The sequence below is a fragment of the Drosophila gunungcola genome, chromosome 3R (assembly GCF_025200985.1).
Source record: "Drosophila gunungcola strain Sukarami chromosome 3R, Dgunungcola_SK_2, whole genome shotgun sequence".
Classification (NCBI taxonomy): Eukaryota; Metazoa; Arthropoda; class Insecta; order Diptera; family Drosophilidae; genus Drosophila; species Drosophila gunungcola.
In genome coordinates, this window is record NC_069139.1 from 8,516,892 (window position 1) to 8,528,918 (window position 12,027).

Below are 12,027 nucleotides of genomic sequence, written 5' to 3' on the forward strand. Positions count from 1 at the left end.
TATAAAACACTTTTTACATCAAAGTTCAGTGTGACCATACTAACCAAGCCCAAAAATCCCAAATGGCAGGCATACCAGGGCCTCATAAATTTTGCCATTTCAGTTTATCGACCGCCAAATTCAAAAATCCGTAGACACATCCGAATCAATAAAAGAAGTCAAGTTTTGAATAAAATTAAATACATAGTTTATTTAAATGTTTAGTGTAAGCTTTAAAACTTATTTACATGGTTGTGCAGCAGCGATACAAGTAATATCGTGTTGGGCTTTACAAAATACATAATAGGTACTCGTCCATTAATAAATATATTTGTGTGTATGTGTGTGTACCATCCTTGCTCTAGCAAACATTTTAAACCATGCATTAAGGACACTCAGTTTCAATATCTTTCTAAGCTCGAAGCTTATCTTCCATGTTCTTCCCAGGGGCCATTAAAGACCATGATTGGATCGACTACAAAATAGATTTTTGGTTCACTTAGTGCTAAATTGATTCACTTAGGATCTAAAGGTTTACGAAAGTATAGTACTTGACAATTATAATTATACAGATAATACAGATTTTACACAAGCATAATTGGATATATCGTGGCAGAGATTTGTATTGTAGACTAAAACTGATGCCTGATGTGATGAACTATGTATTTTCCGGTTGATTTCTATTTTTAGTAGGAACGTTGCAGAGCAATGCCAAAGAAGCAGAAAAAGCGCGACTTACTAATAAATAAATATACAATTGCAAAAAGTAAGTCGGTTACCTAAATTATGCTGGCTAACTTACACGTTTATATCACTTTTCGCAAATAATTCGTTCCATTAAATTAATTTGAGGCCTTCGCATGAATACAAATAATGGTAATAATTACAGTAACTAAATCGCGTATTTGGTTGAAATCAATGTGAGTGTTCCCCATGCCGATGTTGACCTAGAAGATGTTGATCTCGAACTCGCTGACGATGCCCTCGAGGAAGCTCTTGAGGCTGTGGTAGGAGTGGCTGTGCCAGTGGATATTATTGCTGACCTGCTCCAGGGCCAAGACGATGGCCGATTCCACAGCTTTGAGGCCCAGTTTCCGGCAGGTGTCGGCCAAGTCCAGAAGCTGGTGCCTGTGGTAGTCCTTGTTCATGTAGATGGTCAGCGACTTGATCATCTCGGACAGAGTGGAGAAGCCATCGCCGTAACTTTGGGTGAAATGGTAACAAATTAATATCACAGGAATTGGGAAATTGCTATACAACACTTACTATTCAGCAATCTCCTTGATATTGCTCTGCAAGAAGTCAAAGGCTATCTCATGACCAATGGCATTGGAGGCCACTGTCCTGAAGGCCAAGGCTCCATCCTGTTTTAGTATTCCCGAAGTGGGATTGATGGTCATATTTAGGTACCTTTGAAGTGGGTAAAAGTCAGTCATGAAATTGGGAGGTGACTGTCATGGGCACTCACTTGGAAAGCAGCCAGGGCTTTGTGGTGCAGCCCAGCGAGGTCAGTATCTCCTCCTTCTCCGAGGCACTCGTTGTTTTCATGTACTGCTTATAGGCGAAGTACCATTCTGCGGAAGATCCCTCTGCCAAGGCGGTGCAGTAGATCACTGACTTCAGATTTGGCTTGATGCTATAGGTTGGATAAAAAGTTATCAATCAGAAGGAGTTCCCTTTTTGCGTTTTGGTAAAAACTTACGGATTCTTTTTGGGATCCTTCATCCAGTCGCGGAACTTCCTCTGCGCCACTTGAGTGCACCGATCATAGTTGAATTTGCAGGCAAAGTAGGCCACCAAAGCGCGATGTTTTAGTTGCAGGTGGGACTCGTTGTCCGGCTCATTCAAACCATAATGATCAAAGGCGGGTGTCACAATGAACTTCATGAAGGCCTGATTTGGGAAGAAATCAATAAAATAAGTAGCCCTAAACGGAGCAAGTATAAATAATACATTACCCTAAATGTCTCATAAGCAGGTTCCCTCTTGAGATTGTTTATGAGATAGTTTAGGCCAGGTTTGGCGGCACTCCACAGCAACTCATCACTCACGGCATTAAATAGCTCCATGAGGAAGGTCAATCTATGCGGAAATCAAATTGTTAAAAGGTATGTTAAATAAATTTCAGCAAAATAACAGATGTTTTAGTTGCAAAAAGAAAGTAAAACAGTAAAACAAAAAATTTAGTTAAACTATCTAAATGTGATGTGTACTCAATTTAAACTTAATAAAATATTTTGACTTAATTTATTGCGATTTTTAGTCATATGTAATGTTAAACTATAAAAACCTTTTAAAAATTTAAATTTGACTACATTCGGAATTGATTTTAATTTTTAAAAATTTGAATTTCAATTTAGACCATTTTTAACTTAACTGAAATGCATTTAACTCAAATATGAACTATTCTAAGTATACTTTTTTGCCGCTTTGTTCATGCAACCTAATAATTTTAAGATTTAATATTTAATTTAACTATTAATTGTAAAATTTAGGTCTCAATAGTCAAATATTTATTTTTTCTATTCCATTTTTTTTATCAGTGCATTTAAGACTTTTGCTACTTTTCTCCTTTTCTACTTCTGTGTTATTTTTCTGTGACCAAACTCACGGTATGTCGTAGGATAGGTACTCCGCCTGCGAAAGGTGCAGGGCATCGTCCAGCAACTGCGCCCTTGTGATCGTGGGCAGCGAGCCGAACTTCTTCTTGAGGGCCAGCCAGGAGGTCATGTCGTAGTTCACCCGGTAGTAGCCCTGCCGGTTGAGATTCAGATAGACCACGTCCTCGCTGTTGTTGCTGCTCGCAAAGACGTTGGCCACGATGAGGTCCTCCTCGTCCTGGCTCCTCATCCAGTGGCTGGGTATGTTGTCGCCCTTGTGCAGCCCCTCGGTTTCGAAGGTGATGGGTATGAACCAGCTGCTCAGGTCCGCCGGATTCTTGGAGGGCAGCAGGAAGCGCTCCTGGCGCAGAGCCAGATCCATGCCACGTCGCTCCACGGTGACCACCGGATAGCCCGGCTGCGTGATCCACGAGTCCATGATCTCCTTGACATTCAAATCCTTGGGCAAGGTGCCCTCCGCGTGGCCATGCTGCGTGAGTATGGCCCACAGATCGTCCCTGTCCATGTTCTCGTAGGCGTACTTCTTCAACAGATCCCGAGTGGCCGAGCGGAAGGCCACGTCGCCCACAATCGAGTTGAGCATGCGTAGCAGGATGGTGCCCTTGGAGTAGCTGATCGGATCGAAGATGCGGCGCACATCGTTGGTGGAGCGCACATCGAAGGAGATGGCATGCGAGGTGTTGTCCGCATCGTGCTCCATTGACTCCTTGAACTCCAGCGTGGTCAGGGTGTCCATGATCTGGAACTCTGGGTGCGAGTGCTCCAGGGCCTTGTAGCTCATGTAGCAGGCGAAGCCCTCCTTCAGCCAGAGATCGTCCCACCACTTGGGCGTCACCAGGTTGCCGAACCACTGGTGGGCCAGTTCGTGGGCAATGATCTGGGCCACGTACTGCATGTGCTCAGAGGAGGAGGCCAGCTCCTGGTCCTCGGGCACCAGAAGCGCCGAGTCCCGGAAGGTAATCAGTCCCCAATTCTCCATTGCTCCGAAACCAAAGTCCGGAACAGAGACTAGATCAATCTTGGGCAGCTTGTTCTGGACGCCAAAGTAGTCCTCGTAATATGGCAGGAACTTTCGCACCATCTTATAGGCATAGTGGGTCATGTCCACGAACGTCGACCGCGTCCATATCTCCACGCGGGGGCTCATCTCACTGTCCAGAGCGGCATAGCGGGAATCCACCATGTTGGACACGATGAAGGCCACCAGATAGGTGGGCATCTTGGGCGTGGTCATGAAGTCATCCCTCACATAGCCACGGCGATAGCGACTGCTGTGCGACTTGGGCATGTTGGACAGGGCCATCTTGTACTGGTTGCTCCTCACGATGCTGACCGAGAAGTTGGCCTTCATGTCGGGACGATCGAAGCAGGGAAAGGCCCGCCGGGCATCGATGGGCGAGAACTGAGTGCTGATCACCCATCTGGAAGGGAAAATCAAATATAAAATATAAAATAGTTTTCTTGAGTTCGGGGGAGCTACTTACTCTTCCTTCCTGGTGTCTGGATTGGTGTAGCTGGTCTTGTACACGCCCTGCAGTGTGTCCGTCACCTGGCTGATGAAGTCCAGACTGAGCAGCAACTTCAACTGGGTTTCTTCGGCCAAAGCCTTGTCCAAACTGATGACAAAGGTGGCATTGTCATCCCCATAGTCGCTGTCGAACTCCAACTCCTGCTCCTCGCTGCCATTGTTTGCCTGCTTAGAAAGCGGTGCACGGATCACCCGGACATTGGAGATACTGATGTTATGCACATCGAGCACGATGGGCTCCCAGCTGGTCACCTTGGCCACATCCCGTTCGATCTCGATGGTCAGGCTGCCGTTGCTGGCCGATGCCTCCACACTGGGCTCAATCAGCAGGCTGCAAGAGAAGGTTGGGTAGTATCATCTAATATAGTGGGTATCATAAAAATAGCCAGGGAAGTGAATGCCAGAGCCAAACACTCGCGTTCAGGTGAAATGCAAATGGCTGCCAAAAATGTCAGGTCGGCCCCATCAAAAGTGCCAATCAATCAATCACTCAATCAGTCGCCAAGAGGGCAGGCCAGAGCAGATTGCAGACCAGCAGCAAACATGTGTGTTTGGCACCCAATCGACGGGGGCAATGCAATTCACACTGCGATCTGCCTCGAGCTTCGGACACAGCCATTAGTCCGGGATGGCGGCAAATGAAATGCACGCCATCAGAAGCCGCATCAGCAATCAAATCAAAGCAAACAAGAAGCGGGATAATTATCTAGTTAACACAAATTACGAACCGACAATGCTCTATGCTTACTCAACAAATTTCAATACATTTGTTATTGCTTAATGATCAACATATCAATAAACATGTTACCAGGACCTAAACACTTTATTATGTTGTGATTTTGTGAAACAATCTATGTATTATAAATAATATATATTTTTTTAGTTTGTTTTCTTATATTTTTTTATATTTATTTATTTTTTTTTAATCATCACTCTGCGTAATACTGCACTAATACTGTTCCATTTACTTCTCTCTTAAATATTACGATTACACACATAATATAAAATAAATAGAACCCCAACTTGTTGACGAACCCCATGATGTTAGAGTAATGCCCATAGATTGAATATCAGTTTACACACCCCACTTATTCTGCACAAATGCCAAGAATGCCGCAGACCCGCTGGCAGATGCAGCCACTCGCAGTCCCATCCTCCAGTCTCGAACTCCAGGGCCCCAACTCCTAACCATTCGCCAATCTAGAATCCCCTGGGTTCGGGCTTTGCGCCCAGTTGCAATTAATTGAGCCGATCCGCTTACAATGCGTGTGCTGGGGGCAACCAGGAAGCGAGCTTCGAGATGCGAGTAGTAGTACAAGTAGAATCTACCAGATACTGGCAAACACTGTTGCTTTGATCGGCGGCTGCAAAATCACTTGCCATCGATCCGCTCGAGTGGCAATACTCTGCTGCATGCTGCACTTGCCTCCATCCATCAAGAATCGACTTTATCCACCGATGCCCCTGGATGGCAACCACTCTGGGAGTTTTAGAGGCTGCGTGCCGTGCTCAAATTAATGCCCAGCTTGGGCTTTCTGTGTCAATTATAATTAATGCAAGCGGCTGCCGAGGAGCCGCACATCTTCAGTGGGCAAAATATCTTTCTATCTGGCCATCTATCTGGCGCATTATGTCATGACGACTGTCGGCGTGCGTTAATTCTTTCCTCAGATCTGTGCCGCATCTTCGGCGGAGTGTGACCGATGGATGGGTAAATGGATGGACGTATGGATGGGTAGGCTCAACCGATTTCCTTTGACCATCTCCTGCGGTGTAATAAGCAAGTTTTTACCCCGTTTACGAGTAGCTGACTGGTGTCCACTTTGTTACACGGCGACTACTGAACTGCGACGGCTCCAATCCTTGACCCACTTTGGGCCATAGAAATAGAAAAGTAAACGTGTGCCCACGACCCCAGAAGAGTGACGTCAATGGGGTTGGTTTTGGGGTGGATGCGAGTGGAGAAGTTTGCCAAGGATAAATGTAAAGGGACGGCGACTGTGTAACGCCATTTATAAGATGGGCTTTGAATAAGTTTCCTCCATTAACCCAATATAAGCAATTGGTTTCCCATCTCATAAGGAATCCTTAGAAAATAGTAAACTACTGAACAACGTGAATCCACACAGAACATAGAAATGTTCCTTTTGGGAATTGTTTACATTTTCTTTCTTTCTTTTTCTTTCAGTAAAAAAATAATACTACAAACTACTAGAAATGTTGTGATTGCATTTTCTAAACTTTTCACAGCTTTTAAACAATTATCTTATTAAACAATTAAGCTATCAGACTAATTCCTCTGACAGGCATTTCTCTAAACTTGTCAAAACACAACTTGATAGAAGCGTTTAGGTTTAACAATTTGATCTAGTGACAGCAAAAAGAGCCGGAAATGCTGGAAAATCTGAGTGAGCAATTTAAGTGTCAGTTGCATGGCATCTTCTTTTGAATTGAAATGCGAGCACTCAGAGCAATTTAAACAGAAGTGGGGAAACTCGGCGCGTGTTTGGTTTAATTTGCATTAAGAGCAATTGGCGGCTAAGTGGCAAATTGCTTAACTCACCTGTAGTGAAGTGGACGCCATCCTTCGTAGAGTTTTAGAGGACGATTTGTGGGCTTCGTGCTGTTATCCTCGACATCCACTGATGGCGGTAACTCTGGAATATCACCCACTTTTGGATCCACAATCTTTACTTCGGGCCGGGGAGTGGCACTCGTCGTGGACGGGGCCAAGGTCGTAGTGGTTGTAGGTGTAGTACTATTGGGCGTGGGAGTTGGTGTAGGCGTGGGCGTGGTCAAGGGCGGGGGCGGCGGAGAATTCATGCTCACCCAGCCGGCAGTTTGGATGGGCGTGGCATTCACATCGGAATGATCGGCGGTGATGCAACTGCGAACAAGGATACAAATCAGTTTGGGTTGGTTTTATGCAAAGTGCTCGGGTCACACCCAATTCTCAAATTTGTGACCCTTCCACACCTCAAAATGCGTTGGCCTGTGAGGCAAAGGAAACGCATAAACTGCTTTCACTTTCCGAATGAGGTCATGTCGCCCTCGACTGCCAATTAGCACGCTTGCCAAAACGTTTAGCAGAATGCAAAACGGAACCACGAAACAAAACGAATGCCCGACCAAACTTAATAAGCAAACCACACCCGGATTTGATTTGGATCGGGTTCACCGCCACCACTCACCTGGGAGTCACTTCCTTGGGAGTCAATCCCTGCCTGGTCACAAAATAGGTAATGCCAATGGTAGAGATTAGGGCCACAACTGTGATGAAGGCAGCGATGATCAGGCAGGCCTTGGAAACATAGACCCCCGATGGGTGTCCATTGAAAACATATTTTTGGCCGTTCTTGGTCTTGAGCTGACCTCCTGGAAAATAAAAACAGCAAATTGTTAAACTTTTGAGGATTTAATCATAATGATCAGAATAAATTTTAAGGAGTAAAGGGATCTAAAATAGGGGTTGCAAAACCATTAAGTCTAAGATAAACTTGTTTAGTCACCAAATCCTTAAGCCCTTGATTCAAATGTTTGATAAATCGTAAATCAAAAATTTTATTCCTCATCTTCTGTTGTTTATTTCCCTCCCAAAGAATACGAGAAAGAACCAACTTTATAAGCTGTCAGAAATTATCACACCCACATATCTAAAGTTTTACAGCTGAAGCCATAAAGTTTATGTTTTGTCCAATTAATTGATTATTTTCACTGCATTCAAAATTTGTTTATAGATCGTTGTATCGAATTATTGTTTCGAAATGCCTGGCATGCCGATGCTTGTGCATTATATGCATACATTTCTTGCGTGTAAACAATTGATGGCAACATCAAACTGATTTATAGCATAATTTGCTTGGGAATACAGAAAGCCAGCGGTCCATTTAGCCAAGTGTCAAGAACGACATGTGGAAAACCAAGCCCCGGGTTTCCCTCTCTGCCCGCTGCGTTTTGGCCTAAACTGATCGTTAAACTAGCTCTTTATGGCGAAAACTCAACTCGGGTGAAAATTAATGCTTAGCTGATTTTAAAGGGCAAAACAGTCTGTTAAACAAACCAACAAGTACCAAATTGGTTGGGTATGGGCCAAAACGCATAATAACAGTGGTGGAAAAAAGTATTTTGAAAAAAAAAAGTTATTTTAATATTTATAAAACGTAAATAAAGCTTTCTATGTTTTAAATCTCATTTGTTTACCGTTAAAGATACACATGAGTAAGAATTGCAGCATTTTGTTCAAGAGAAAATGAGACTTTTCCTGGTATTGTTATCTGAAAACCTTGCGCTAAAAAAAAGGCTTGATTACCAGATAAGAAATAAGCCATAATTGTGATAAGCAAAAATTCCCATACTCACGCAGCACCGCGGAAGTAAATAAATGGAGCTCTTGAGTCTGAAAAAATCTCATAGAATGTGCGCATACTTGCAGCACTCACTGTTCCCCTGTCAACGAACGGGAGCAGAAATAGAAGCACGTGTTGGGAATTTTCAATTACCCGATTACCATTTCTTGCCGGCCTTCACCGAAGGAGGCCTCAAACTTTTTATGATGTGTGCGCATGGCACTTTTATAGGAAAGGCATCGGCATGTCAGTGACTTTACCATGTGCTATCTTGTTTTAATTAAATTTCACTAAGAGGCCAAGCGTGTTTCGTGGAAAGGTTGCGGTCGCGGTAACTTTCTAACACACGCTTTCCGATTTTCCACCTTTTCCCACCTGTTGCAATGTATCTGCAGTTCATCTAATGGGCCAACATCTGCCCCAAGAAACGCTCCCCATTCCGGGCATCCGCCAGCTTTGATCTTCGACCACGGTGCGATGGAATTTACGAGTATGTGGTGCAGCCGAAAATGAAAGCCAACTGCACCACCTGCAGATGCGAACTGATTACTGTGTTCGACTGATAAATCAGTTGTCAAGAACTATAACTCAGAGATAGCAACGCCCTGAAAGCATTTCACATCTTCCCCGTGTTTCCCATTTCCCATTTCCCCAGTCTCAGTTTTTTTTACATTTACTATATTTATTGTTTGTTTGCCTCTGATCCACCGAGTGGGTGGTGGAAAATTCTCATTTTGATGAACACATGATGAACCTATATTTCCGCCGCAAAGAGGGTGTACTGTGTTGCTTCATTAGCAGCGGGGATCTAAACAACTCCATCCTATTGGATCCCCCATCCACCGAACGACGATTTAATATTCATAAGTCGAAGTTTAAATAGCGTCAAGCGACAATAAAACATTCAAATTAAGTTGGGTAGCCACTTTTTGTTGAATGAAGTGAAATTGTGTGGGCGCAAGCGTGAGGCGCCATCAAAATTGGGAACGCCCACGGGCGGGAATTGGGCCAGTTCGACTTTAATGTGGGAATGCCGAACCCGTAAAGCCAAACGAAAATGGTTAATGAAAATGCTAATTCAGGTTGTAAAAGTTGGGATCATCTGGAGCGATCACAATACACAATGTTCTTTATAAAGCTTACGACCTATAAGGAAACTATTAAACCTAAACCGTTAAGGTCTTTCTGAAGTGATTTCCCTGTATTTAACAAACACTCGGGAATACCTCTTAAATGATTGATATTTTTTTAAGTCTTCATCTTAATTTAACCTTAATCACCTGTTGAAAGTTTTGTTACAATTATTAAATTGTTTATTAAAAATAAATAAATGAAGTAACTTTTAAAACTCAATCTGTAAAATATAAGGAAGTTAAAAAATAGTAAATAAAGTTATTGAGTTTAGTAATTTAGTTATAAGTTTATTGAATTTCTTTAAAAAGTATAAAATAAGTCAGAAAAAATGTTTAAATTTAAATAATCGAAAATTATACCTTGTTTATAGCCTTATACACTTTTTAAAACTACAAGGAAGAAAAAAAAGTTGTACGAAATTTTGAAACATACCCAAAAATCTGTCCTTTGATATGTAATCGAAATGGAAACGTTTTCGTATGTTTTTCGTATCGTCGAACCTAAAGTTACGCAATTTGGCAACGAATCCTTGGAAAGGACCTCCGCCTCCACCCGTGATTGCTGCCGATGAAGGACCTGGTGGTGATGATAATGAAGCAGAAGCACAAGCAGATGCGTTTTTGGATGTGGCTGCGGTGGCTGATGTCGGAGTGACGGCTGTTGATGTGGTGGTGGGCGCGTATATTGCAGATGCCATTAATGGTATTTGCAGTTTGGGATTGGTATAGGATATGATGGCTGCATTAGACGAGAAGGAGTAGAAGAAAAAACAGAGAGCAAGCTGAATTTCAAGCCGAATGATTTTGAAAGCAAGGTGAAATGGTTAAGATGGTTTTTCTATTTATCATACAATATTATTATATTAGCCGTGTGATGAGCGTGTCCAATGTGAGCGAAATGAGGAAAGAAAGGAAATTAAAAGCAAAAGTAAATACATGGTACATATGTGCGGGCGAAGTCGAATTGTTGGCAATTAAATTGAACGGCATTTAATCAAATTGACGCCGGCGCTGATGATTAGTGGGGAAATGCGAGGGGTGGTCGGGTGGGTGGGGAAATGAGAATGCGTTCAGTGGCACGTGTCGCTGCAGGGGTCTGGTCTCATTTTTCATGTCCACCGACCACCCACCCCCCACCATGTTTAATTTTCCTATTTGATTTTCTTTCGCTTTGTTATTTACCAGTGATGCATGAGCGTAAATTACACAGAGCCGATTTGCCGATTGCCGGCGCCAAATGTTTGAAATATCGCTAAAAATACACACACTCAAACAAACGCACATTGGCTGCATGTTCATGCAATCTGCGAGTGTGTGTCAGCACCTCGGTGTTATTCAACTTTGGCAGATCGGCAGCTTCTATAATTAGCCATAAGGAAATTTTGATTCCCAAATGATTTTTGCACATTTATAGAATAACATGAAGAACAATGGCTGGCCAAGTAGGTAGTCTATGTCTGGATACCCTCCACCGATGGAAATAAATCAGAGGTGTCACACCGATTTCTGAATAAATATCCGCATTTTAGTTACTCGAAATGTTTATGCAATGATTTGTAATAGCAAAAGTAAACAGTGTTTTTCACACTCTTAAAAATATTTATGAATTGAGTTATTGTTCTTTCTTTTGAAAACATTGCCCACACACAAAATATGGCGTATTACAATGTCATAAAGATTTCCTCTCATATGATTAATACCCACTTTATTAGTATCATCCAAAGTGCCAATATCTCGAGCATACCCAATTTATAATAATTTTTAGCACTTTCTGGTCTTGAACATCACAGTCTAGTGCGTTCGTGTTTTTGACGTCCAAGCCAAAAACCGCCAAATGAATCATCAAATCAGTTGATCACTCAAACGAAACCGAATGCCCAGCCAACACCTACCAGCCCCCAAAACCCCTGACCCTTCTCCATAGAGTAGTTTTATTATACTGGTTCTGGTTTGGCTTGGCTTGCTCTTGCTACGTTGTTAAACGAAATCGAAAATGAACTTAAATCATAAAACTTAAAACTGGAAACTGTTTGCAATTCGCACACACACACACCAGATCGCTTTACTCGACATAACTTTGGTTTTGCTAACTCAAATTACGAGCAGAGGGTCGGAGTGGGTACTTATTCATATCTTAATGACTCAATCATGCGTAAAGTGCCAAATGAATGAATGAATGTTCACAAACACTTTCATACACATGTAGACGCTAACAAGAGTTCAATAGCAGCAATAACAAAAAATTTGATTACTCGACTTTGAACTTGGGGAAGTGATTAAGCTAAATCGAAGAATGTGTAAGTGGTCTTTGCTTTTTTTTAGCAAATTAAATGTTGTCCTTCTTAGGGAACTTTGACTTATTTTTGAGGTTTTGTTTTACTAGTCTAAAGCTTTTAAGAAAAAATATTGAAAAATATTTT

General features: G+C 42.5%; 1 protein-coding gene across 5 annotated transcripts in view; it reads right to left on the minus strand.

Moving 5' to 3' along the window:
- Window positions 1-163: 163 nt before the first annotated feature.
- The window catches only part of LOC128252597 (aminopeptidase N), a 30,820-nt gene continuing 18,956 nt past the window's right edge, over window positions 164-12,027 (minus strand). For 3 of the 5 annotated variants that reach the window (XM_052980413.1, XM_052980434.1, XM_052980423.1), the window contains 10 exons: window positions 10,041-10,346; window positions 7,320-7,503; window positions 6,692-7,015; window positions 4,085-4,459; window positions 2,591-4,021; window positions 1,938-2,061; window positions 1,682-1,872; window positions 1,448-1,615; window positions 1,246-1,389; window positions 164-1,182 (listed from right to left, as the gene is read on the minus strand). In XM_052980413.1, coding sequence (XP_052836373.1) covers window positions 927-1,182; window positions 1,246-1,389; window positions 1,448-1,615; window positions 1,682-1,872; window positions 1,938-2,061; window positions 2,591-4,021; window positions 4,085-4,459; window positions 6,692-7,015; window positions 7,320-7,503; window positions 10,041-10,346 — 3,503 coding nt within the window. In that variant the 3' untranslated portion in view covers window positions 164-926. The remainder of the gene's footprint in view (window positions 1,183-1,245; window positions 1,390-1,447; window positions 1,616-1,681; window positions 1,873-1,937; window positions 2,062-2,590; window positions 4,022-4,084; window positions 4,460-6,691; window positions 7,016-7,319; window positions 7,504-10,040; window positions 10,347-12,027) is intronic. The other 2 variants (XM_052980454.1, XM_052980444.1) reach the window with 1 other exon arrangement.